This window comes from Macaca thibetana, chromosome 14 (genome assembly GCF_024542745.1).
Source record: "Macaca thibetana thibetana isolate TM-01 chromosome 14, ASM2454274v1, whole genome shotgun sequence".
NCBI classification, from domain to species: Eukaryota; Metazoa; Chordata; class Mammalia; order Primates; family Cercopithecidae; genus Macaca; species Macaca thibetana.
Genome location: NC_065591.1, coordinates 17,091,464 through 17,114,845, shown reverse-complemented (window position 1 = coordinate 17,114,845; position 23,382 = coordinate 17,091,464). Strand labels below are relative to the sequence as shown.

The following is a 23,382-nucleotide window of genomic DNA, read 5'->3' as shown; positions in this document are numbered from 1 at the left end:
ACCCTAAGAATAATGTCAATATATTTATTATGACTCCTATTTAATTGGTTTTTAACTTATTCCCTTTGGTATTTTATTTACCAAATCACTGAGAGTACAAAACTGTGTCTTTTTCAACTTGGCAATTCCAAAGTCTACAACAGATTTGACATAGATACTGCATACCTATTTTTAATTGAATGAGTAAATAAAATATTAAAATCATAATGCATTTAAAGTTTTCCCCCCTTGTTTTATAGGTAAACTGCTTCTATGATCTGAAGTCAGCAGCTATAAACCATAGATGGAGCCAAGGAACAATGTGACTTACTTTGTCCTCTTGGGCTTCACACAGAATCCAAAGGAGCAGAAAGTACTTTTTGTTCTGTTCTTGTTCTTCTACATTTTGACCACGGTGGGCAACCTGCTCATTGTAGTGACTGTCACTGTCAGTGAGACCCTGGGCTCACCAATGTACTTCTTTCTTACTGGCTTGTCATTTATAGATATCATTTATTCTTCATCCATTTCCCCCAGACTGATTTCAGACTTGTTCTTTGGGAATAATTCCATATCTTTCCAATCTTGCATGGCCCAGCTCTTTACAGAGCACCTTTTTGGTGGGTCAGAGGTCTTTCTCCTGTTGGTGATGGCCTATGACCGCTATGTGGCCATCTGTAAGCCCTTGCATTATTTGGTTATCATGAGACAATGGGTGTGTGTTGTGCTGCTGATAATGTCCTGGGTTGGAGGATTTCTGCACTCAGTATTTCAACTAAGCATTATTTATGGGCTCCCATTCTGTGGCCCTAATGTCATTGATCATTTTTTCTGTGATATGTACCCTTTATTGAAACTGGTCTGTACTGACACCCATGTTATTGGCCTTTTAGTGGTGGCCAATGGAGGACTGGCTTGCACTATTGTGTTTCTGCTCTTACTCATCTCTTATGGTGTCATCTTGCACTCTCTCAAGAACGTTAGTCAGAAAGGGAGGCGAAAGGCCCTCTCAACCTGCAGTTCCCACATTACTGTGGTTGTCTTCTTCTTTGTTCCCTGTATTTTTATATATGCTAGACCTGCTGGGACCTTCCCCATTGATAAATCAGTGAGTGTGTTTTATACAGTCATAACTCCAATGCTAAACCCCTTAATCTACACTCTGAGAAATTCTGAGATGACAAGTGCTATGAAGAAGCTCTGGAGAAGAGACCCCATATCAAGTAGTACATAAGTGAGTTACCCACCATGAACAGAGTCATTTGACTTTACAGTCTGTTTCCTTGGGACCCAGGGGTGTTCTTAAATCTGATGCCATCTTCCTTTTCTTCAAAGCATTTACAATTATGATGAAAGAAAGAACTATATGATCGTGTTATTAATAACAGTTTATCTCCCTGCTAGCATGTAAGATCTATAATGTCTTGTTTTCCATTTTATCTGTAAAGATGTAATGCATAAAGCAAGGAGTCAATAATATGTAGTGAATTAGTTAAGAAATTTTAGAGTTACATTGATTTTTTAATCAAGTTATGCATGTATCTTTTTGCCTTTCTTTCTGAGACTTAATTTCATTTCTAGTTAGATTCTTGTCATTTAAGTTCATTCTTCTTATACTATTTAAAATAGTTAATGGTATAGTTCATACTAATGCAGTCCTTTTCATCCAATTTAACTTGTACTATATGCATATTTTTACTGTAATACTTCTGCCTTTTAAAATAAAAATTGAATACAAAATAAATAATCATAAATAGTAAAAATGAAAACCATACAAAATAATATAAAATGAGAAATAAATCTCTTGTCCATCTCTGAGTGCAATCTCCTAGTTCTCTTCGTCAGAGGAAGTCACTATTATCTGTTTCTTAAGATGTTTCAGGTAATAATCTTTGAAAATGTAAATATATTTAAATATATGTATGTGTGTTTTTCTCTATGTATAGAAGTTTGCTACTACACATAGAAGGGAGCTGGGGCCTAGGATGTGGGCCGCATAACTCTTCCCAGTCCCCTATCCTATTGTGGCCGGTTAGTATCCAGGATGCAAGGCAAAGTCCTCTTGACTCTTCACGATTCACTCTCCTCTCCTCAAGCAGAAGGAAGGAGTCACTTTTGTTGCTGCAAGCTGCATTGCCTGGGGTCCGGGGATGGGTGGCACAAGCACTCCCTTGGCAGCCCCGGCTGGTGTCTCCCTAGGTCGTGTGCCACCCTATTGCACTGGCTCTAAGTCTAAACCAGCACTAGGACTTGCGCAGGAATTGCAGGCCTTGTGTCCTAAGCTGCCTTTGAGGTTTACCTAAGACCCCAGAGCACTTTAGCCCACAGTGGTGAGGCTTGCGAAGAAGTTCCAGTTTTGACATCTGGGATGAGGGATTCCCTTCTGACTAGGGCTGGTCCAAATGCATTTTCCATGGGTGGGTGCCAGTTGAGCTCAGCCTGGCTTTGCTCTCTGCTGCGACAAGGTAGCACTGAGTTCAATGCTAAATCTCCAGTGTCTATTCTGTTTTTTCCTCAAGTGCACAGATTATCTCTTTGCACCATGCAGCCACTGCTGTGGAATCAAGGAGGGGTTGGTATAGCGATTAAGACTGTCTTTCCTGTCCTCTTAAGTGTGTTTCATTCAGTGATGTCAAGTTAAAACCAGGTACTGGGGTTGCTTGCTCGGTTTTTTGTTCTTATGCTTGCGCTTTTGTGTGTATGCTATTAGTTGTTGAAATTCAGTGTTCCTGCAGGAGGGACTGGGATTACAGGTGTGAGCCATTATGCCCATCCCAAGAAACATTTTCTATTATGGGGAGAGAGAGACAACAAATAAGTAAGCATATACATAAAAAGATAAAAGATAACAGAGTGGAAAGGTGTAAAAAGTGAAACAAATGATGTTATAGAGAGCTACTCAAAAGGTAGGGGGCTACGAGTGTTCAAAGGAGACCGAAGAACAAGTATCAATAGTGTTTACATAACCACTTCCAGGGCTAACAAGCAAGAAACTGAAAGGACGTGAATAAGTAAACTCACTGGTGAGCAGTTTCTGTTTGTGGAAAGGGGAATTCTATCTGACCTGGAGGAGCATCAATAACAGCTGTCCTCGATTAAAAAATACACATTTTATTAAAAATAAAATAAAGATGATACATATACACACTCACACGCAAACATACTTTAGCAACCTTAACCTACTATAATTAATTCAGCTCTAATTAAAATACAGATGATACAAAATTACACATATGCATTTAAGCCATCATCTTTTTTCAAAACACCTTGTGTGTGCCTCCTGGCAGTTGGTGAACTTTCTGATGTATTCAACAGCGATGATCTCCACTTTGTCTCTGCATATTCTCCTTTTATTTTAGTTTCTACCATTTTTTCCCCAAATAAAAGGTCTTGCACTCACTTAGAAATGCTGAGATAAATTGGTATAAAGTAAGGTATCTGATTAACCAAATTTACACTAAAGCTAATTGGCCTTTTCATGGACTAGAAGACTATGCACAACCACTCCATACTCAAACATGCATTTCTCTCTCCAATATTGTATGACCCAGCACCCAGCTCTTTACAGGGCATTTTTTTCTTGGTGGGTCACAGGTTTTCCTTCTGTTGGTGATGGCCTAGACCACTATAGGGCCATCTGCAAGTCCTTGCAGTATTTGGTTGTCATGAAGCAATGGCTGTGTGTTGTGCTGCTGGTGGTGTCCCGGGCTGGAGGATTTTTGCATACAGTAATTCAACTTGGCCTTATTTATGGGCTCCCATCTTATGACCCCAATGTCATTGGTCATTTTGTCTGTGACATGGACCCCTTAATGAAGCTTGTCTGTGGCTATACACTCAACAGATTTGCCTATTTTGCAGGTCATGATTTAAATACTAGGTTTTATATATTTCATTTATGCCTAGACTGGACTGTTTCCTTTTTGATCTCATTATTCTTTTGTAATTTTTTTCCTAGAGGACATGGTTCTATAAATCTTGTTATACATAGGCATCTCTGGAGATACAGAGCCTACCCTCAGAATTACGATAAAGGTCCCAATGAATTTAATTAGAGAAGAATCACCTTTGGAGATGCACCAGTCGAATGACTCAACAATATGTGCTGTTTTTCAAGTGTGGATAAAGTATCCACAGACTTCTGCCCTTACTTTGAAGAGTATTTATTTATAGCAGTATTCACATGACTGATTTTTAAGGAATTAAAATGATAGACTCAGACATGATAAAATACAGATTAAAATTATTCTCCATCCTTCAGATTACCCAAGGTTCAACTGTGAGGCAGGAATACAGGTTTGTATAACTGATTGATGATCAATATGTTGTAAAGGCTATTTCATTATTTTACTTTTATTGGTATAAAATACAAATATTTATATTAAAAAGTCACAATTCTCTCTCCCACAAATTCGAGCTTTTTCTTAACTTCAAAATGTTTATTTAACCTATTCATCTTTTGATGAACACTTGGGTTGATTCCGTATGTTGGCTATTGTGAATAGTGCTCCACAAATTATGGGAATGTAGAGATCTCTTTGACATACCGATTTCATTTCTTTTGGATATATAACTACCAGTGGGATTGCTAGATATATGCTAGTCCTATTTTTAATTTTCTGAGGAACCTCCATACTGTTTTCCATAGTGGCTGTACTAATTTACATTCCTACCAACAGATTATGATCATTCCCTTTTCTTTACATCCTCATCAGCATTTATTTTCTGTTATTTCCATAATAGCCATTTTAACTGGGGTGAGATAATGTAATAAAAAGGCTAAAATTCTGCCATTTGCAGGAACGTGGATGGAACTGGAGGATACTATATTAAATAAAATGAGGCAGGCACAGAAAGACAAATACTGCATATGTTCACTCATGTGGGAGATTTAAAAAAATTGACCTCATGACGGTAGTGAACAGAATGGTAGTTACTGGAGGATGGGAAGGGTAGTGAGGAGAGGAGATGAAGAGTTGATGAATATATACAGGAATACAGTTAGGTAGGAAGAATAAGATCATGATAGGGCAACTATAGTTCATAACTGGCTGTATATTTCAAAACAACTAGAAGATAAAATTTAGAATTTTCTCAACATAATGAAATGATAAATGTTTGAAGTGATGGATATCCCAGTTACCCAGATATGATCATTACACATTGTGTGCTTTTGTCAAAATATTATGTATACCCCATAAATATATACAATTATAATGTAACCATAAAAATAAAAAATTAAAAAGTATTTATATAAATGTGTGTTATTAGGACAAATTTTGCCAACAATGAAGATTTTGGGTTTCAGTTCACAATCAAGATTGAGGCTATTCATTTTGAAAATCTCAATAATTTAAAAGGTACTTTTTTTTTTGCCTTGAAAGACTGAGATTAATCAGACTTTCTAGAAGCATGGAAAACATTGGTCACATGGAAGCATTTCAAGGTCCAGTGATGGTTCATGTGTTATTTTGCTCTCTGTGTTCAGAGATGGTGTCAGTGGACACAGCTGTTATTTTTTTTTAGGACAAGACAGAGGTACCATCATCAGAACTCAGAATGAACGACTGTTTTCTTATGTAGGTACCCAGGAAGTGTATTTATACGTGAGATTCCAAACTAGGCTTTACATTATGCAGTAACACTGATTATGTGGGAATTCTGTCTTTTAATAGTTCTCTAAGTGATTCTGATAATAAGCCACATTAGAGGTTCTTCACGATTGCTAAACTGTATGTGAATTGACTCAATTCTGTAATACTTTTTTGGATATTTTAACATTAAAAAATGCAGAATAAATTTACTTTCTCTAAATCAGTGTTCGCAGAATCTAATTTCAAGTGTAACCATTTGGGAGATATTTTAATGGGCAGGTATTAGTAAATCTCTTTATAGAATCAAGCAATGTGTTCTCTAAGCATTGATTAATATGCTAAAAATTAGATGATGTAGCTTCTGTAGAAGTTGAATGAGTGACTTTCAAGAACCCAAGTAAGACTTAAGTAAGCAAGGTGTTACTTCAATTCATAAGAATGATAGATCAAGTAAGAAGAGTATTGAAATTGACCACTAGATTTAGTAAAGTGGAACTGTTATTTAGAAAGAATAACAGAGAATCAAGATGGGGTGGTTGCTTGAAAGAGATATGCAGTCCAAGGATATAAATATATTTTTAAATGTGGGGATAGATCATACAAATATGCTGGAAGAAGGATGCAATATAGGGAGGAAAATTGTTTACACTGGAAATGGAGGAGAGAATTGCAGGAGCACTGTTCTTAAGAGTGGTAAAGAGCATGCAATCTAGTGCATGAGTAGAGAGGTTGGCCATAGTTAGCAACACAGACAATCTGTGTGTTTGAAGATCAGATGGGACATTATTTATGAGGTCAGATTGAAGTAAATGCCAACAGAGACTTAGAGAGTGACTACTTGTCATTACTAGGATTATTTTAAGAGAGAACTGGGCTAGTGAATATTGTCACTACTTATGATACAGTTTGTGTGTGTGTGTGTGTATGTGTGTGTGTGAAGCCTTCTTTTCTTTTACCTCTCTCTTCTTCCCTCCCTCCCTTCCTTCTCCCCTATTTCTTTCCCTCCCTCTTTCCTTCCATCTTCCTTCCTTCCTTCCTTCCTCCTTCCTTCCTTCCTTCCTTCCTTCCTTCCTTCCTTCCTTCCTCCCTCTCCTCTCCTCTCCTCTTTGTTAGTTTTATTCTTTCACACACACAACTTCTCACCTCTCCCCACATCAGCAATGCAAATGTAAACCCTGCTTACAACAAAAAACATATATCCTTCCTTATTTTCCCATGCTCATATAATCATACACAAACACTTACAAATGGATACATGTATTTTTATTTTGTTTGCTGAATCATATTATACTGAAATGGCTGCAATTAATTTTTTAAATATCTGTCTTCCATATTTTTTTGTTTGTTTAGTGCCATTATAAGTAATGTCACAAAAACATGCCATGCATCTGTCCTTATATACTAGGGCTTTAATTTCTATGCGATAGCTTTTAAAGGGAGCAATTGTGTTGAAAGGTATTTTTACTTTCATTAGTGATTGCTAACTTTTGCTCCAAAAATGTTATAAAATTCATATTTTTGCTGTCAGTGTAAGAAACTACCCTTTTTTGTTTTTGCTAGCTATAGCTACTATCACTTTTAAAACGTTTTTGCCAGTTTGATGAATATAAGGTGATATTTGTTTTTTATTTTGCATTTTTCTATTTATAGGTGAACTTCAGCACCCTATTATATTTAGCCATTTGAATGTACTGTTTTGTTTTTAATTGCTGGTTTCTATCATTTGCCCACTTTGCTATAGGTTTGTCTTTTATTTATTAATTGCTTAGAGCACTCTCTCTATTTTAAATATTAACTCTATGTCCTCAAAATTATAAATATTTTAAAATGATATCTTTTCCTGAATTCTTAAACAATTTTGAAATTGTCAAATATGTTTATTTTGGATTTCAATTATTAGTTAAGAAGATTCAGGCCAGGCGCGGTGGCTCAAGCCTGTAATCCCAGCACTTTGGGAGGCCGAGACAGGCAGATCACGAGGTCAGGAGATCGAGACCATCCTGGCTAACATGGTGAAACCCCGTCTCTACTAAAAAATACAAAAAACTAGCCGGGCGAGGTGGCGGGCGCCTGTAGTCCCAGCTACTCGGGAGGCTGAGCCAGGAGAATGGCGTGAACCCGGGGGTGGAGCTTGCAGTGAGCTGAGATCTGGCCACTGCACTCCAGCCTGGGCAACAGAGCGAGACTCTGTCTCAAAAAAAAAAAAAAAAAAAAAAAAAAAAAAGATTCTGCCATCCCCAAAATGTAGAAAGTCATCTCCTTTATTAACTGGAAAGTAAATGTAAAGTAAATCTAGCTTTTATATTAAATCTTTAATTCATTTGTATTTATTTTTGTTTATGGTATTAGCTATATGCATAATTTTATGATCTTCCAGATATAAAACTAGTTTTGGCCAACTCATTTATTTAATAAACTGTCCTTTCCCCATATACATCCCAAATTACTTATTTTTCTCTCCATTAATTTGTAAGATTCCTGAGGTTGGGGACCATGCTTTAATCAGCCTTGTATTCTTATAATGTCTTGCAATTCTGGAACATAATAACTCATAGCACCTATTTGTTGAATGAATAAACAAATTATCGTAAAATTTCATGAAGTTACTAGTAATAATTATATTTTCAGGTAATTTTGTCCTGAACACCAGAATAAAGACATAGAGAAAGACATATGGAACAAAGGAACAATGTGACTGAGTTTGTCCTTGTGGGGCTCACTCAGAGCCCTCAGGGACAGAAAATATTATTTGTTGTGTTCTTGCTCATCTACATTGTGACAATGGTAGGCAACATACTCATTGCTGTGACTGTGGTGGTCAGCCCAAGTTTGGATACCCCTATGTACTTCTTCCTTGGCTATTTATCATTTATGGATGCTGTTTATTCTACTACAGTTACCCCAAATATGATTATAGACTTACTCTATGAGAAGAAAACCATTTCGTTCCAAGCTTGCATGACCCAGCTTTTTATAGGACACTTATTTGGGGGTGCTGAGATTTTACTCCTGGTTGTCATGGCCTATGACCGCTACGTGGCCATCTGCAAACCCCTGCATTATTTGACCATCATGAACCAAAGGGTGTGTGTTCTACTGCTGCTGTTGGCCTGGGTTGGAGGTTTCTTGCATGCTATAGTTCATCCTCTTTTTGTGTATAACCTTCCCTTCTGTGGCTCCAATGTCATTGACCATTTCATCTGTGACATGTACCCTTTATTAAAACTTGCCTGCACTGACACCTACATTATTGGCCTTACTGTGGTTGCCAATGATGGGGCAATCTGTGTGGTCATCTTTACGCTCTTACTCATCTCCTATGGGGTCATTCTGCACTCCCTGAAGAGTCTTAGTCAGGAAGGGAGGCACAAAGCCTTATCCACCTGTGGCTCCCACATCACTGTAGTGATCCTCTTCTTTGTCCCTTGTATTTTCATGTATGTGAGACCTCCTTCGACTTTGCCCATTGATAAATCCTTGACTGTGTTTTACACTGTTATCACCCCTGTGTTGAACCCTCTAATCTATACTTTAAGAAATGCAGAGATGAAAAATGCTATGAAGAAGCTCTGGACCAGAAAAAGAAAATGAGGTGGCAGACAAATATATCATCTGTTTTGAATGAAGAGTTGCTGCCTCCAGAAAAGCCATGTGTGATTATTTAATTGCAGTAAAATTTTCCTCGGGTTTAATAACTCGTATGAAGTGAAAATCATTTATTACATGAATACTTGCAATGATCAAAATATATTTAGAAGATTTTCATAATTTATTGGAAGAATATGTTTCCTTTTTGTCTGTAGAATGGCTCTCGAGATGATAAATTTATGTTAATACTGTAAATTTATTTAAGTTTATGAAAGGGTTTTCTTTTAAGTAAAGTTAATCCTTTTCCAGAATTAATAGTACTCATTATAGATTTCAGAAGGATGAATTAAGAAATAAGACATAAAAATTTCATTTACTTCTCCCCACACAAATACAGACCACATTAATATTTGAAGTATATATTTTATTTTTGTATTTGTAACATACTTTTTATATATAATTTTGTTCTTATTGCTTAGTATATTAAGGTTGAAGAGGAATAATGTTTCCTTTATTAGTAATCATAAGGAGACTGAGTATACTAAAACAATCTGAATGAAAAGGGGAGACATGCAGAAAAATAACTAAATCTTACTTATTTCTCCAATTGAGAAATCACATTATGTCCTCAGGCGAAGCAGCTTGATTTGGTGCTATATTTATATGGAAATGATCCCTTGATCTTCCCACATGTTTGGAATATCTGGTAATACCTCTGCTATTTTTCAATACCCCTATCTCATGGCCTTCTAAAAACAGCCAGGCTCTGCTTTTCATATATAAAATTAGCATAATCTATAATCTATGAACTTCAAATATGCAATGCAGAGCCTGATAGCAAATATTTTGGAATACATCATTGTCAAGAAAGACAGGTGTGGTGGTGCATGTCTGTGGTTCCAGCTGCTCAAGAGGCTGAGGTTGGGGGATCTCTTGAGCCCGGGAGGTCAAGACTGCAGAGAACCATGATCATGCTACTGCACTGTAACGCGGGTGACAGAGCAAGACTGAGAAAAAAAAAAAAGAAAAAGAAAAAAGAAAGATGCTGGCAATATATGATGTTTCCATTCTTACTTTATCGATAGAATGCAGATTATTAGGTAATAAAAGGACTAAAACATATTGTTTCATTGGAAAGAAACTTCATTCATAAAATCTGTGTGAAAATTTCATTTGAATTAGGTTTGAAATAAAATTTTATCTGCCCCTGACTACAGGTAGAAAACATGTAGTCAAAGAAACTCATTGTTCCTGCTTCTTCTCTGTAGTCTGGATTCATGAGGGACTAAGGCTAGGGAAAAACATAAGTCAATTTCACTGGTAAATTACACATATACGTTCACTTTGTATTATTATTTTTATCCTTATTATTAATACATGGAGATTTCTTATATCATCCAAGTTCTTCCAAAACATAGCACCATTCTTCAAATAGTATCAAGCATTTGGTAGTACCAGAGTTTATATAACTAGGTCCTGTATTTTTGGACATGTAGTTAATTTTCCAATTTCTATGGTTCTATTGAGTGATGAAATAAGAAAACTTGGTTAATTATCTGTTTATGTTTATTGGTCTGAAAGTTCCCTGAAGTCAGGAAAAGTTACTTCTCTTTGTGCTCCCTGTTCCTTGCATAATGTCTGACACATAGAACCCACTCCATAAACTTTGTTAATTACTTGTATCCTTGAATTCTTAATCTATTGGAGTCAGAATTTTTACTGATACATTCTGATAAAGTTTTTCTGTATCAAAGATGCATATATGTTCATACCATTCTTGATATTTGCTATAAATATGTACCTTACTATGTTATTGATGCTACAATTATGGGTGTTTTTATATACAAATGTTTTATCTTAACTTTTTTACTTCTTAATTTTTTTTTTGTCATATCACACCTCAGTAAATTCCATTTCCCTCTAGTGACTTTATACATTTTAACACCTTATTTTATTTACTTATTTTTCTTTTCAGCTTTTGTTTTAGAATCAGGAGGCACATGTGCAGGTTTTTTACAAAGGTATATTGCATGATGCTGAGATTTGGAGTATGATCGCATCCCCACCCAGATAGCGAGCGTGGTACCCAGTAAGTAGTTTTTGAGCCCTTACCCATCTCCCCCTCTCCTGCCTCTAGTCGTCCCCATTAAAAAAATAACTTTACAAAAACATTTGTTTTCGAGCCAATGGAAAATTTTTCTTTATCATAATAGAATATTGAAGTCTAGTTTTCCTAAACAGGTAAAATAATCTGCCAATCTAATCCATTAATTATTTTCAATAGTAATTTGGAATTTCTCCTTTTAGTATGTCAAATTCTTTACATCTAGAAGGTTCAATCTTGAGACATTTCTTTTTATTTATTTCTTTTTTTTTTTTTTTTTTTTTTTTTTTTTACCAACACACTATCCCAGTGGTCAAGGATTTTAAATATTTATTTATACTTAATAGAGATAGTCTCCCCTAATTACTAATCTTTTTCAGCTTTCTTGCAATTTCTAAATATTTATTTTTCCTAATAAACCTTAGGGCTGTTTTGTAAAGCTTTTCATAAAATTATATTTAGGGTTTCATGATCCTACTTGTTTATTTTGAGGAAAACGGTATATTATAACGTCTTGTTTTCCTACCAAGAATAAGACACCTATTGTGAAGTCTTGATTGATAAATCTCAATCAGAAAGTGGGCAAAGGACATGCACAGACACTTTTCAAAACAAGACATACATGCTGTCAACAGGCATATGAAAAAAGGTCAGTACTAGTGATCATTAGAGAAATGCAAATCAAAACTGCAGTGAGATACCTTCTCACACCAGTCAGAATGGCTATTACTAAAAAGTAAAAAAATTACAGGTGCTGGAGAGGTTGCAGAGAAAAAGGAATGCTTACACAATGTTAATTGGGGTGTAAATTAGTTCACCCATTGTGGAAAACCATGTGGTGATTCCTCAAAGACCTAACAATAGAGATACTATTTGACCCAGCAACCCCATTACTGGTTATATACCCAAAATAATATAAATCATCCTAACATAAAGACACATGTATGCACATGCCCATTGCAGCACTATTAATTGCAAAGACATGGAATCAACATAATGGCCCATCATTGGTAGATTGGATAAAGAAAATGTGGTACATATGTAGCATGGAATACTATTCAGCCATAAAAAAGAATAAGACCATGTCCTTTGCAGAAACATGGATGGAGCCAGAGGCCATTATCCTTAGCAAACTGACACAGGAACGGAAAACCAAACACCACATGTTCTCACTTCTAAGTGGGAGCTAAATGATGAGAGCACACGAACACATAGAGAGGAACAACAGACACAATGGAGGGTGGGAGGTGTGAAAGGATCACAGAAATACTGATGGGTACTAGGCTTAATACCTGGGTTGAGGAAATAATCCATACAACAAACCTCCATGTCAGACTTCTAAAATGACAAACCTCCATGACACCCCCATAACAAACCTTCACATGTACCACTGAACTTAAAGGTTAAAAAAAGTTGTAAATGTCTTCATAGTCTATATACACCTTACTTTTTGATTTGTTCATTTAAAAAGGGAATCCTCTTATTTACATTTGATTAATATTTTCAACGAGCTGACAAGAGAGGACTCAGCATCTTTTCCTGGCATTTCTTGGCACAATCTTTAAAGCCACGGGCATGGGTCTGTATTCAGACACACATAGGCTTGTATCTGACCATATATGGGTTTGAATGTCATAGTATAGGAGTCTGTATTTGACTGTGTACTTGGATCTGTATCCCGCAGCACGTATGACCATATATAGGTGTGTATCCAGTGATACTTGGGTCTGTATCTAACTGAACACAACGTCTATACATGAACACACAGGTCTGTATGTGAAAACACAAAAATCAGTATTTGCTTACTTTTATGATTGTATTTATATAAGTTTTGCATATGATATCATCCTGTCCTTGTCTGTCTACACATGGGGCTATATCTTGCCATATACTGAGCTGCACTGGACCACACGTGTGTTTATATCTGCCCATATATTTAGGGTTTCGGGGATATATTTCGGGCCATTAACAGGTCTTTATCTAAGACACATGGATTGTAGGATTATAGATATATGCTTGTTAGGAGGTAGGGTAAAGACTAAATTTTATAACTGTCAAAAAGTTTTAAAACACAATTGTAAAATTATATACTTCCACAAGGGATATATAAGAGTTCCAGTTATTCCGCATCCTCAGTAACAATTGGATTAGTTTTAATTTGCATTTCCTGGATGACTAAAGATGTTGAGCATATAATTCTTGGCTGGTCTGTTGAACATTAAAAAAATCATGTGGCTTGTCTTGACTTGTAAAACTTCTTTATACATTCTAGATACAAGTTCTTACTCAGACATATGTATTGCAAGCACACCCACAGTGTATGGCTCACTTTTTCATATCATTAACAGTTTTTATGAGTGAAAGTTTTTATTTTGATGAAGTTCTACATCAATTTTTTTTAGCCAAGGTATTTCAGATGGAATATCAACAAAGAAAGTTCAAACTTAATCTGCACTAAAGACCAACTGGATATAATAAGTATTAATAAGTATTTACAGAACATTTCATCCAGTGGCTGCCGGATACATTTTCTTTTCCTCAGCACACAAATCATTCTCAAGGATATACCGTATGTTAGGTTACAAAACAAGTCCAAAAACACTAAAAAAATTTGAAATAATATCAAGTATCTTCTCTGACCACAATGAAATAAAACTAGAAATTAATAATGAGAAATTTTGGAAACTATACTAGTACATGGAAATTAAACAATGCTCCTGAATGATCAGTAGGGTCCATAAAGAAATTAAGAAGAAAATTGATAAATTTCTTGAAAAAAAAAAACGGAAACAAATATACCAAAATCTATCAAATACTGAGAAAGCATTACTGAGATGGAAGTTTATAACTGTAAGTGCTTACACCAAAAAACCCTTCAAATGAGAGAACAAAACATCGTAAAGGAGTAGAAAAGCAAGAGGAAATAAAGCCAAAAATTAGAGGAAAAGAAATGATAAGGATCAGAGCAGAAATAAATAAAAATACAAAATATCAATGAAACAAGAGGTTGGTTTTTTGAAAAGTTAAACAAAATTGATCTTTAGCCATAGTAACTAAGGAAAAAGATCCAAATGAATAAAATCAGAAATGAAAAAGAAGACATTAAAATTGATACTGCAAAAATTCAAAGGATCACTAGTGGCTACTATGAACAATTATATGCAATAATTTGGAAAATCTATAAGAAGTGGACAAATTCCTAGATGCAAATAACCTACCAAGATTGAATGAGGAAGAAATCCAAAACCTGAGCCAACTGAAGTCATAAAAAGTCTCCAAGTAAAGAAAAGCCCAGGAGCGGATAGCGTCACATCTGAATTCTACCAAACATTTAAAGAAGAATTAATACCAATCCTACTCAAACTGTTCTGAAGAATAGAGGAGTAAGGAATATTTTCAAACTCATTCTGAGGCCACTATTACCCTGATACTGAAACCAGACAACGATATATCAACAACAACAACAAAAAAATGAAACCACAGGCCACTATGTGCTCTGATGAATATTGAAGCAAAAACCCTCAGCAAAATACTAGCAAACTGAATTCAACAATACATGTAAAAGATCATTCATCATGACCAAGTGGGATTTATCCCTGGGATTTCGACATATGTAAATCAGTCAGTGTGATACATCATATCAACAGAGTAAAGGGTGGTAAAAACCATATGATCATTTCAACTGACGCTGAAAAAGTATTTGATAAAATTCAACATCCTTTCCTATAAAGCCCTGAAAAAGCTGGGGGTAGAAGGAACTTGCCTCAACATAATAAAAGCTATATATGGGAGATTTACAGCTAGTCTCATAGTGAACAGTGAAATATGGAAAACCTTTCCTCTAAGATCTGGAACATGAGGATGCCCACTGTCCCCATTGTTATTCAACATAGTGCTTGAAGTCCTAGCTAGAGCAATTAGACAAAAGAAAGATATAAAAGGCATATAAATTGGAAAGGAAGAAGTCAAATTATCTTTGTTTGCTGATGATATGATCTTATATTTGGAATAACCACAACAAAACTATTAGAAATAATAAATTCCATAAAATTTCAGGACACCAGATCAACATACAAAAGTCAGTAGAATTTCTATATGCCAACAGTGAACAATGTGAAGAAGAACAAATAATCCCATTTAAAAAAGAAACACATTATATTAAATACCTAGGAATTAATTTATCCAAAGAAGTGGAAGATCTCTATAATGAAAACTATAAACACCGATTAAGGAAACTGAAGAGGACACACACAAAAAGGGAAAATATTTGATGTTCATGGATTGGAAGAAACAATTTTGTTAAAATGTCTGTACTACCCAAGGCAATCTACAGATTAAATATAATCTCTATCAAAATACCAATGACATTCTTCACAAAAATAGAAAAAAATTATTCTAAAATTTATATGGATCCACTAAAGATGCAGACTAGCCAAAGTTATCTGGAGCAAAAGAACCAAATTGGAGGAATCACATCACCTGACTTCATATTATGCTACAGAGCTATAGAAACAAAACAGGATGGCACTGGTGTAAAAACAGACACATAGACCAAAGGAACAGAATCAAGAACCCAGAAACAAATCCACACACCTACAGTGAACTAATTTCCAACAAAGGTGCCAAGAACATATGCTGGGAAAAGACGGTTTCTTCAACAAACAATGCTGGGAAAACTGGATGTCTACATGTAGGAGAATGAAACTAGATCTCTATTTTTCTACAAATACAAAAATCTAATTAAAATGGATTAAAGATCTCAAACTATGAAACTACTACAAGATAACATTGGGGAAACTCTTGGACATTGGTCTGTGCAAAGATTTCTTGAGCAATATTTCCCTAGCACAGAAAGGCATCAGTAAAAATGGACAAATGGGATCACATCAAGTTAAGAAGCTTCCAGACAGTAAAGGATACAACCAACAAAGTGAAGAGACAACTCATAGAATGGGTGAAGATATTTGCAAACTGCACATCTGACACAGAATTAATAATGACAATGTAGAATGAGCTCAAACAATTCTATAGGAAAACATCTGGCTGGGCATGGTGGCTCATGCCTGTAATCTCAGCACGTTGGGAGGCTGAGGCAGGAGGATCACCTGAGGCCGGGAGTTCAAGACCAGCCCGGCCAACATGGTGAAACCCCATCTCTACTAAAAATACAAAAATTAGCCAGGCATGGTGGTGCATGTCTATAATCCCAGCTACTCGGTAGGCTGAGGCAGGAGAATCGCTTGAACCCAGGAGGCGGAGGTTGTGGTGGGCTGAAATGGTGCCATTGCACCCTAGCCTGGGCAACAAGAGCAAAACTCCATTTCAAAAAAAAAAAAAAAAAAAAAAGAGAAAGAAAACATCTAATAATCCAATGAAAAAATGAGCAAAATATTAAGGAATCCTAATACACTGTTGATGGGAATGTACATTAGTACAACTACTATAGAGAACAGTTTGAAGGTTTTTCAGAAAACTAAAAATTAAGCAACTATATGATCCAGCAATCCCTTTGCTCAATGTATACCTAAAAGAGAGGCAATTAGTATATCAAGGAGATATTGGCCTTCCCATGTTTGTTTCAGCACTGCTCACAATAGCCAAAATTTGGAAGCAACCTATGTGTCCATTGACAGATAAATAAATAAGGAAAATGTGGTACCTATATACAATGGAGTACTATTCAGCCATTGAAAAGAATGAGATTCACTCATTTGCAACAACATGGATGAGACCAGAGGTCATTATATTATGTGAAGTAAGCCAGGCAAAGAAAGACAAACATCATGATTTCTAACTTATTTGTGGGATCTAAAATTCAAAACAATTGAACTTATGGATGTGGAGAATAGAAAGATGGTTACCAGAAGCTAGGAAGGGTAGCAGGGAGGTGAGAGGGTGGGAGATAAGGATGATTAATGGGTACAAAAATAATCAGAAAGAGTGTATAAGACTTACTACTTGATAGCACAAAAGGGTGACTATGGTCAATAATATGTTAATTGTACATTTAAAAATAACTAAAAGAATATAAGTGGATTGTTTGTAATGCAAAGGGTAAATGCTTGAGGGGATGGATACCCCATTTCTCATGATATGATTGTTATGCATTGCATGCCTGTATCCAAACATGTAATGTACCACATAAATATATATAACTACTACGTACCCACAAAAATTTTAAAAAAGAATGTATATTCTGCAGCTTTTCGGTGCATTGTTCTCTTATGTAAATTGGTCAAATTTGTTAATGGTGTTGATTAAACCTCCCCTCCCCCTTCCTTCCGCCTCCCTTTCTCCTTCCCCCTCCCCCTTCTCCCTCCCCCCCTCCCCCCCCCCTCCCCCCTCCCCCTCCCTCCCCCCTTCCCCCTTCCCCCTTCCTCCTTCCCCCCCCTTCCCCCTTTTCCTTCCTCCTTCCCCTCCCCCTTCCCTTCCCTCCCCTTCCCTTCTCTCTTGCTATATCGCCCAGGATAAACTCAAACTCTTAGGCTGAAGTGATACTCCCACCTCAGCCTTCCAAGTAGCTAGGACGGAGAAACATGCAACTATATCCTTCTTTGTTCCTTGTTCATTTTTTAAATGCTTTGAAGTACATTTTTTGCCTTGCTTCAGATGAGACTTTGGACTTGGAGTTTGGGCTAATGCTGGAATTAATTAAGACTTCGAGGGACTGTTAGGAAGGCATAACTGTCTCTTTAAAATATGAAAGAGACATGAGATTTGGGAGGAGCACAGGGTAGAATAATATGATTAGGCTTTGTGTCTCCACCCAAATCTCATCTTCAATTGTAATCTCCGTAATCCCCACGTGTCAAGGGAGAGAAAAGGTGGAGGCAATTGAATCATAGGGGCAGTTTCCCCCATGTTCTCATGATAGTGAGTTCTCATGAAATCTGATGGTTTTATAAAGGGGGCTCTTTTCCCTTTGTTCAGCACTTATCCTAAAGTGCCTTGCTTCCCCTTTGCCTTAGGCCATAATTGTAAGTTTCCTGAGGCCTCCCAAGATATGCTGAATTGTGAGTCAATGAAACCTCTTTCCTTTATAAATGACCCAGTTTCAGGCAGTTCTTTATAGCAGTGTAAAAATGGACTGATACATTAGAGGATTGAATTAATGGACTAATGATCATTATGGCTGCATATGACACAGATTCAGGCTTTGATTAAAAACCTCTACTCTAACCTAAAACTGTATAACTATGATTACCTGTGTTTTTAAGCGTTAGAATCAACTTCGGTTCTAAGGCTCTCTGCCTGTAAGTCTCAGGCTTCTTAAGCACAGACTTTCTATCAACAAGGTTAGGTCCTCCTCTCTGAGGATGTGATTAGGTAAGATAATCTGGGGCTGGTTTCCTCTTCATTCTGGCTTAAATATTACTTGCTTTACCTCAGTATTTCATAATATAAAACATAATTTATTGTTCAATTTGCTTTAGAATTTTTTTCATATTACAAGATTCTCACATTACTTGGCATTCAGTTACTCTTTCTTGACAAAAGCCGAGTCTTTTTCCTTGGCAAGAACCAAGTCTTTTCCCCCAGGGATTGTTCTCCAGAAGAAAAGCGTTCATTTGAATTTGTTCCAAATATTCTAATTAATCTATAAAAGCCTTATGTCTTTTTAATTAAAAATATTGCTGATGTAAAAGTCATAGACTATGTCTACACATATAAATGGAAGACTTTTTTTCCTGACAGAATAACTTATGAGATAGATAGGTTAAACATAAAAATTTCTGCCCAAGCTACAATATGTCTTCTGGTATCTAATCTTCTGGTATCCAGTCCTCTAGATGGGTTGTTTTATTTCATCCACGTTTGCTTGTAAAAATTTGTGGAGGATCTCAATTTCCTGGAATGAGATTTGGGAGATACAGAGACATGCCTTTAATCAGAAAAGAAGTGATCTTAGGGATATGCTATTTGAATGACTAAAAGACTGAAGAGATCTGCTTCTGACTGTGAGAAAGCTTTGTCATTGACTTTTTCACAAAGTTAAATCCCAGCAGTTCCTTGTTAGCTTTAGAGCTAAATAGCTGGGCACATGAATGTTATAAATCCTTGATCACAGTAAAATATTCATGGTTGCTTCACCATAATTGACAGAGAAGATACAAATTCAAGAAACAAATTTTGGTGTTGACAAATTTTTTGTTTGCTTACCTGGGTCACCAGATAATGGGTGTGTCCAGGTTAATTTCCACTAATTAGGTCAATATTTATATAGTCTTGCAAAGAAATTATCTCTGTTTTTCTATGAGGAAATTTTCCAGGGGATGTAAAATTTTAACTACCTTTGTACAGTAGATCCTGACATTATGTTTAAGTGTCTTTATATTTTGGACATCTGCTCTGGATACCTTTATACTTTTCTGAACATTGAGATAATAGAAAGCCTGTGTGGAAATATGGAAATTGTCACACTAGGAGATATTTCTAAATCCATGGACCAGCCATACATTTTTCACGTGTTTTAAGAACACAAATAGATGCATGAGGTATCTTTAGTAACCCTCAGTGAAAGAAGCGTTGCTTTTCTGGACCAAGGACAAGACCCAAGATGTGAGTTTTTAAAGCAATTGACAAGGGCTACTCACTGAAACTTCCTGTAATGTTTTGAAATATAGCTAAAGTGTTAAATATCACATGTTTTTATTGGTGGAATCTTAATTGGGAAAATTAAGCAAGCACAACACAGACATTAATCAGAGTATACAAGATATTTGGTTTCCATATATAGCCTTATAAGTGTTTGTTTTCTAATTTGCCAAGTAACAAGAGAAACATGTTCCATGTTACACATAAAATAAGTAAACCAATAGATTTATAATGTAGTACGTAGAATATTTTATTATGTGATACCTTAACATAGGTATAGAATCATTTTTAGATATATTTGATTAGAAAATTTAAAATTGCAGACTATGTCATTGTGTTAGAATATAAAGAAATCAATGCCTAATACGTTCTGGAAGCATGATATGGTCTTTTATGTGTTAATCTAAAAATTATCTCAGCATATACAAGTTCAGGAAAGTATTGAGTCTACTGTTCTTTAGAGAGATTTACAAAACTGTATTGTTTTATAAATTTTATCTATAAGGGATTATTTTTGTTACTATGGGATTTTATCCTTCAAAAAAGTCACATTCTTAGGAAGCTGTATTAAGTTGTTTTTGTCTAGAAACGTGTTAACTTATTTATGTTGAGTGCCTAGTAATATTATCTTTCAGTTTTTAAAGTATTAAATCTTTGATGACTTAAGCTAAAGAGGATAGTTTACATATCTTGGTTTTTACAAGTAAACATCTAAACTGCCCAAGAGAAGATTTATCCTGGTGAAATTTATCATTGATGATTAAAGAGAGAAAAGGAACTAAATCTTGCAGCAAGTAAGATGTGAAAAAAAGAGAATGAGCTATAGGTTTTATTATACCCTTGTGTTCTTCAACAGATGTGCCTTTGTTAGTCTATAACTTCAACAATGACAGAACTCTAGAATCAGCTGGAAGTGGTAATGTGAATGAGACATGTGGAACATTTATCACAACTGGGTTCTAGGGAAGCGCAAACTCTCTCTGCATATATCCTCCTCCACTGTCAGATCTATGTAAACGGAATCCTCTTGTCCACATTTGAGGTTTAATAATTCTGTAGTTTTCCTCAGCAGTGAATATCACAAAGTTTGTGTTTGTATCTCGACTTGTCCCATTGTTCTCTTGTCTTTAAGTTTGTCCTTAACTGTCAGATCTAGAGACACTAAGAGATCAATGTTGTTTTTATTTTTCTTTTTGAATTTTCTTTTCTTTTTTCTTTTTAATAGGATCTGGTCTGTGTCTATTTGTTATGGCTATTCCCAAAGCCTTCTGAGTCACCCAGGGACCCACAGGAGGTTGTGCTTCCAGTATTTCCTCATTAAAATAAATTTTTCTGAAGAAGATTTTTAGCAGAAAACTAGCCTCACTTTTTTTTTTTTTGAGATAGTCTCACTCGGTCACCCAAGCTGGAGGACAGTAGCATGATCCTGGCTCACTGCCACCTCTGCCTCCTGGGTTCAAGTGATTCTCACACCTCAGCCTCTTGAGTAGTTGGGATAACAGGTGTGTATCACCATGCCCAGCTAATTTGCCTTACTTATTTATGAAATTAATCATCTTATTTCTTGTGAATATTAATGTATTTACTATAATTTCTCTTTTTTTTCTGATTTGACCCCTTTTTCTTTCATTTTCTACCATTTAGCTGTCCTGTTGATGATCAGTTCAACTTTTTTTTCCTAGAATTCTGCTTGCTTCTCATTAAGGTATATTTTATTATGGTAAAATCACTACTCATACATAATTAAATATGTAATTCCTAAGACATACAATTTTATTGTGTGCCCCAAAAGGTTTCCCTGAATTATAAGTGTTTTATTCTTTTTAACTTAGATTATGTCTATAAATCTTTCCAAGTTGGCAAAGATTCACATGATTTGTTCTATCTTCAAAGTGAAGCATTCAATAACACTGATAATAACTATAATTGATTGAGTCCTTAATAGGTGCCAGTCAGTGTTCTAGGCACTTTACTTTCTTTTATAAATCAACAGTTAGTTCATTGAGTTCAAAATTAATTGCTGAAAATTAAGCAATTAAGAGGTAAGGACTATTGGGATTCCCATTCTACAAATGATGAAAGTAAGGGTCAGAGAGCTTTAGTAAATGGCCCAAGGTCTCATAAAAAATGGTGAACATGAGGTTGTAGCTGAAGAAACGTGGCTCCAGTGTCCACATTATTCACAACACGCTATACTTTCTCTTTGAGGATGTCTTGGATCTTAAATAGGTACATACTCAGTGAGAAGCTTATAGTCAGTACTCACTGTAATAAAAAAACCCATTGTCCCACAGACTACCATTTTTCATGTACCAGTCATGAGCTTGGAAATTTTTATTATATATTTATAAAAAAAGAAAAAAAATTGTCAGCAGAATACCATAAAGGAGAGGTGCACTAATAATTCTGTAGATAGTTGACTAGAAAGGATTCTGAATTTCTCAAATTTAATCCCATTGTTTTCCAGTGCATTCAAATGGCTCAAATCCGTGCCTTCTTACACAGAATTTGGAATTTCTCTTAGAATATGCTTCTTTTTGGAATTTGGTAACTAAGATTCTATTTTTGAGTACTCTTGGTGTCTAAATAGTGTTATGAATAAAACCATGTCCCACTGTTCTGTACCTCTTTCTACAGCATCTATTTTCTCCTCTCTCACTGCCTAGCTCATCTCAAGAATTCATAAAAAAAAACACGGCATATTTGTTAGTTGGTGATAGTCATGAGTTAGTTCACTTGAGTTCAAATTAATTAAAATTAAGATATTGTATGTAAGTGGTGAAAAAAATTGGGGTATAGGCAAGGATAAAATGGAGAGAATCACAGCTCCTTATGAGTTGGACAAGAAGTCAGACCAAGTAATCACTACAGGGAACAATGTGATAAATAATATCATAGCTATTTATACATTTCAGAGTCATGTCTTCTGACATTTAATGAAAGACTAATAAAGACTGAACATACTTCGAGGCATGAAGGAATGAAGGTCTATTAGTAGAAGGCCAGAGTACTGAGTGACGTATTTCAGAAGATGTTATTCTTGCACAGATCATATTATAAAGATACTACACATACAAACACAAATGACTAAATCTATGTCAATTTATTTATTTAGAGTTTATTACCACAAGCAGAGAGTAGGTTATTTGAGACCAAGAACCTGTTGCCTATTCATCATAGCTGAATTCTGTGGCAAGAAAAATGTTTTAAATAAGTTATAAAATGTGTGAATGGCTTTTGGGACTTTAACACTTCTTCTATATAGAATATTCACTAAAACTTAGAGGTAGAAGCCTTTACCTGTTGAAGAAACTAAACTATTTGTGGAGAAATAGAATTGTCAAGGGAAGATGGACTCTTTGGATGAGAAACACAAGAGAGACTTACTGCATGTTTATTGTGTGTAAATCACTATTGAGGATATGACAATGAAGATGTGCTCTGTGACACAATGGATGTGATCATATTCCTGTTCATTATTCCATTACAGGTTCTGTTCTCCTGAGCTCTCACCTCTGATAC

General features: G+C 35.6%; 2 protein-coding genes across 2 annotated transcripts; both read left to right on the top strand.

Moving 5' to 3' along the window:
* The first annotated feature begins 213 nt into the window (after positions 1-213).
* On the top strand, positions 214-1,265 carry LOC126936163 (olfactory receptor 4A47). The gene has a single exon (XM_050758619.1). It carries the CDS (start codon positions 284-286, stop codon positions 1,211-1,213), a length of 930 nt encoding a protein of 309 aa, XP_050614576.1. The 5' UTR covers positions 214-283; the 3' UTR covers positions 1,214-1,265.
* A 6,981-nt stretch (positions 1,266-8,246) lies between these two features.
* On the top strand, positions 8,247-9,164 carry LOC126936166 (olfactory receptor 4A15-like). Its single transcript, XM_050758623.1, has one exon. It carries the CDS (start codon positions 8,247-8,249, stop codon positions 9,162-9,164), a length of 918 nt encoding a protein of 305 aa, XP_050614580.1.
* Positions 9,165-23,382: the final 14,218 nt, after the last annotated feature.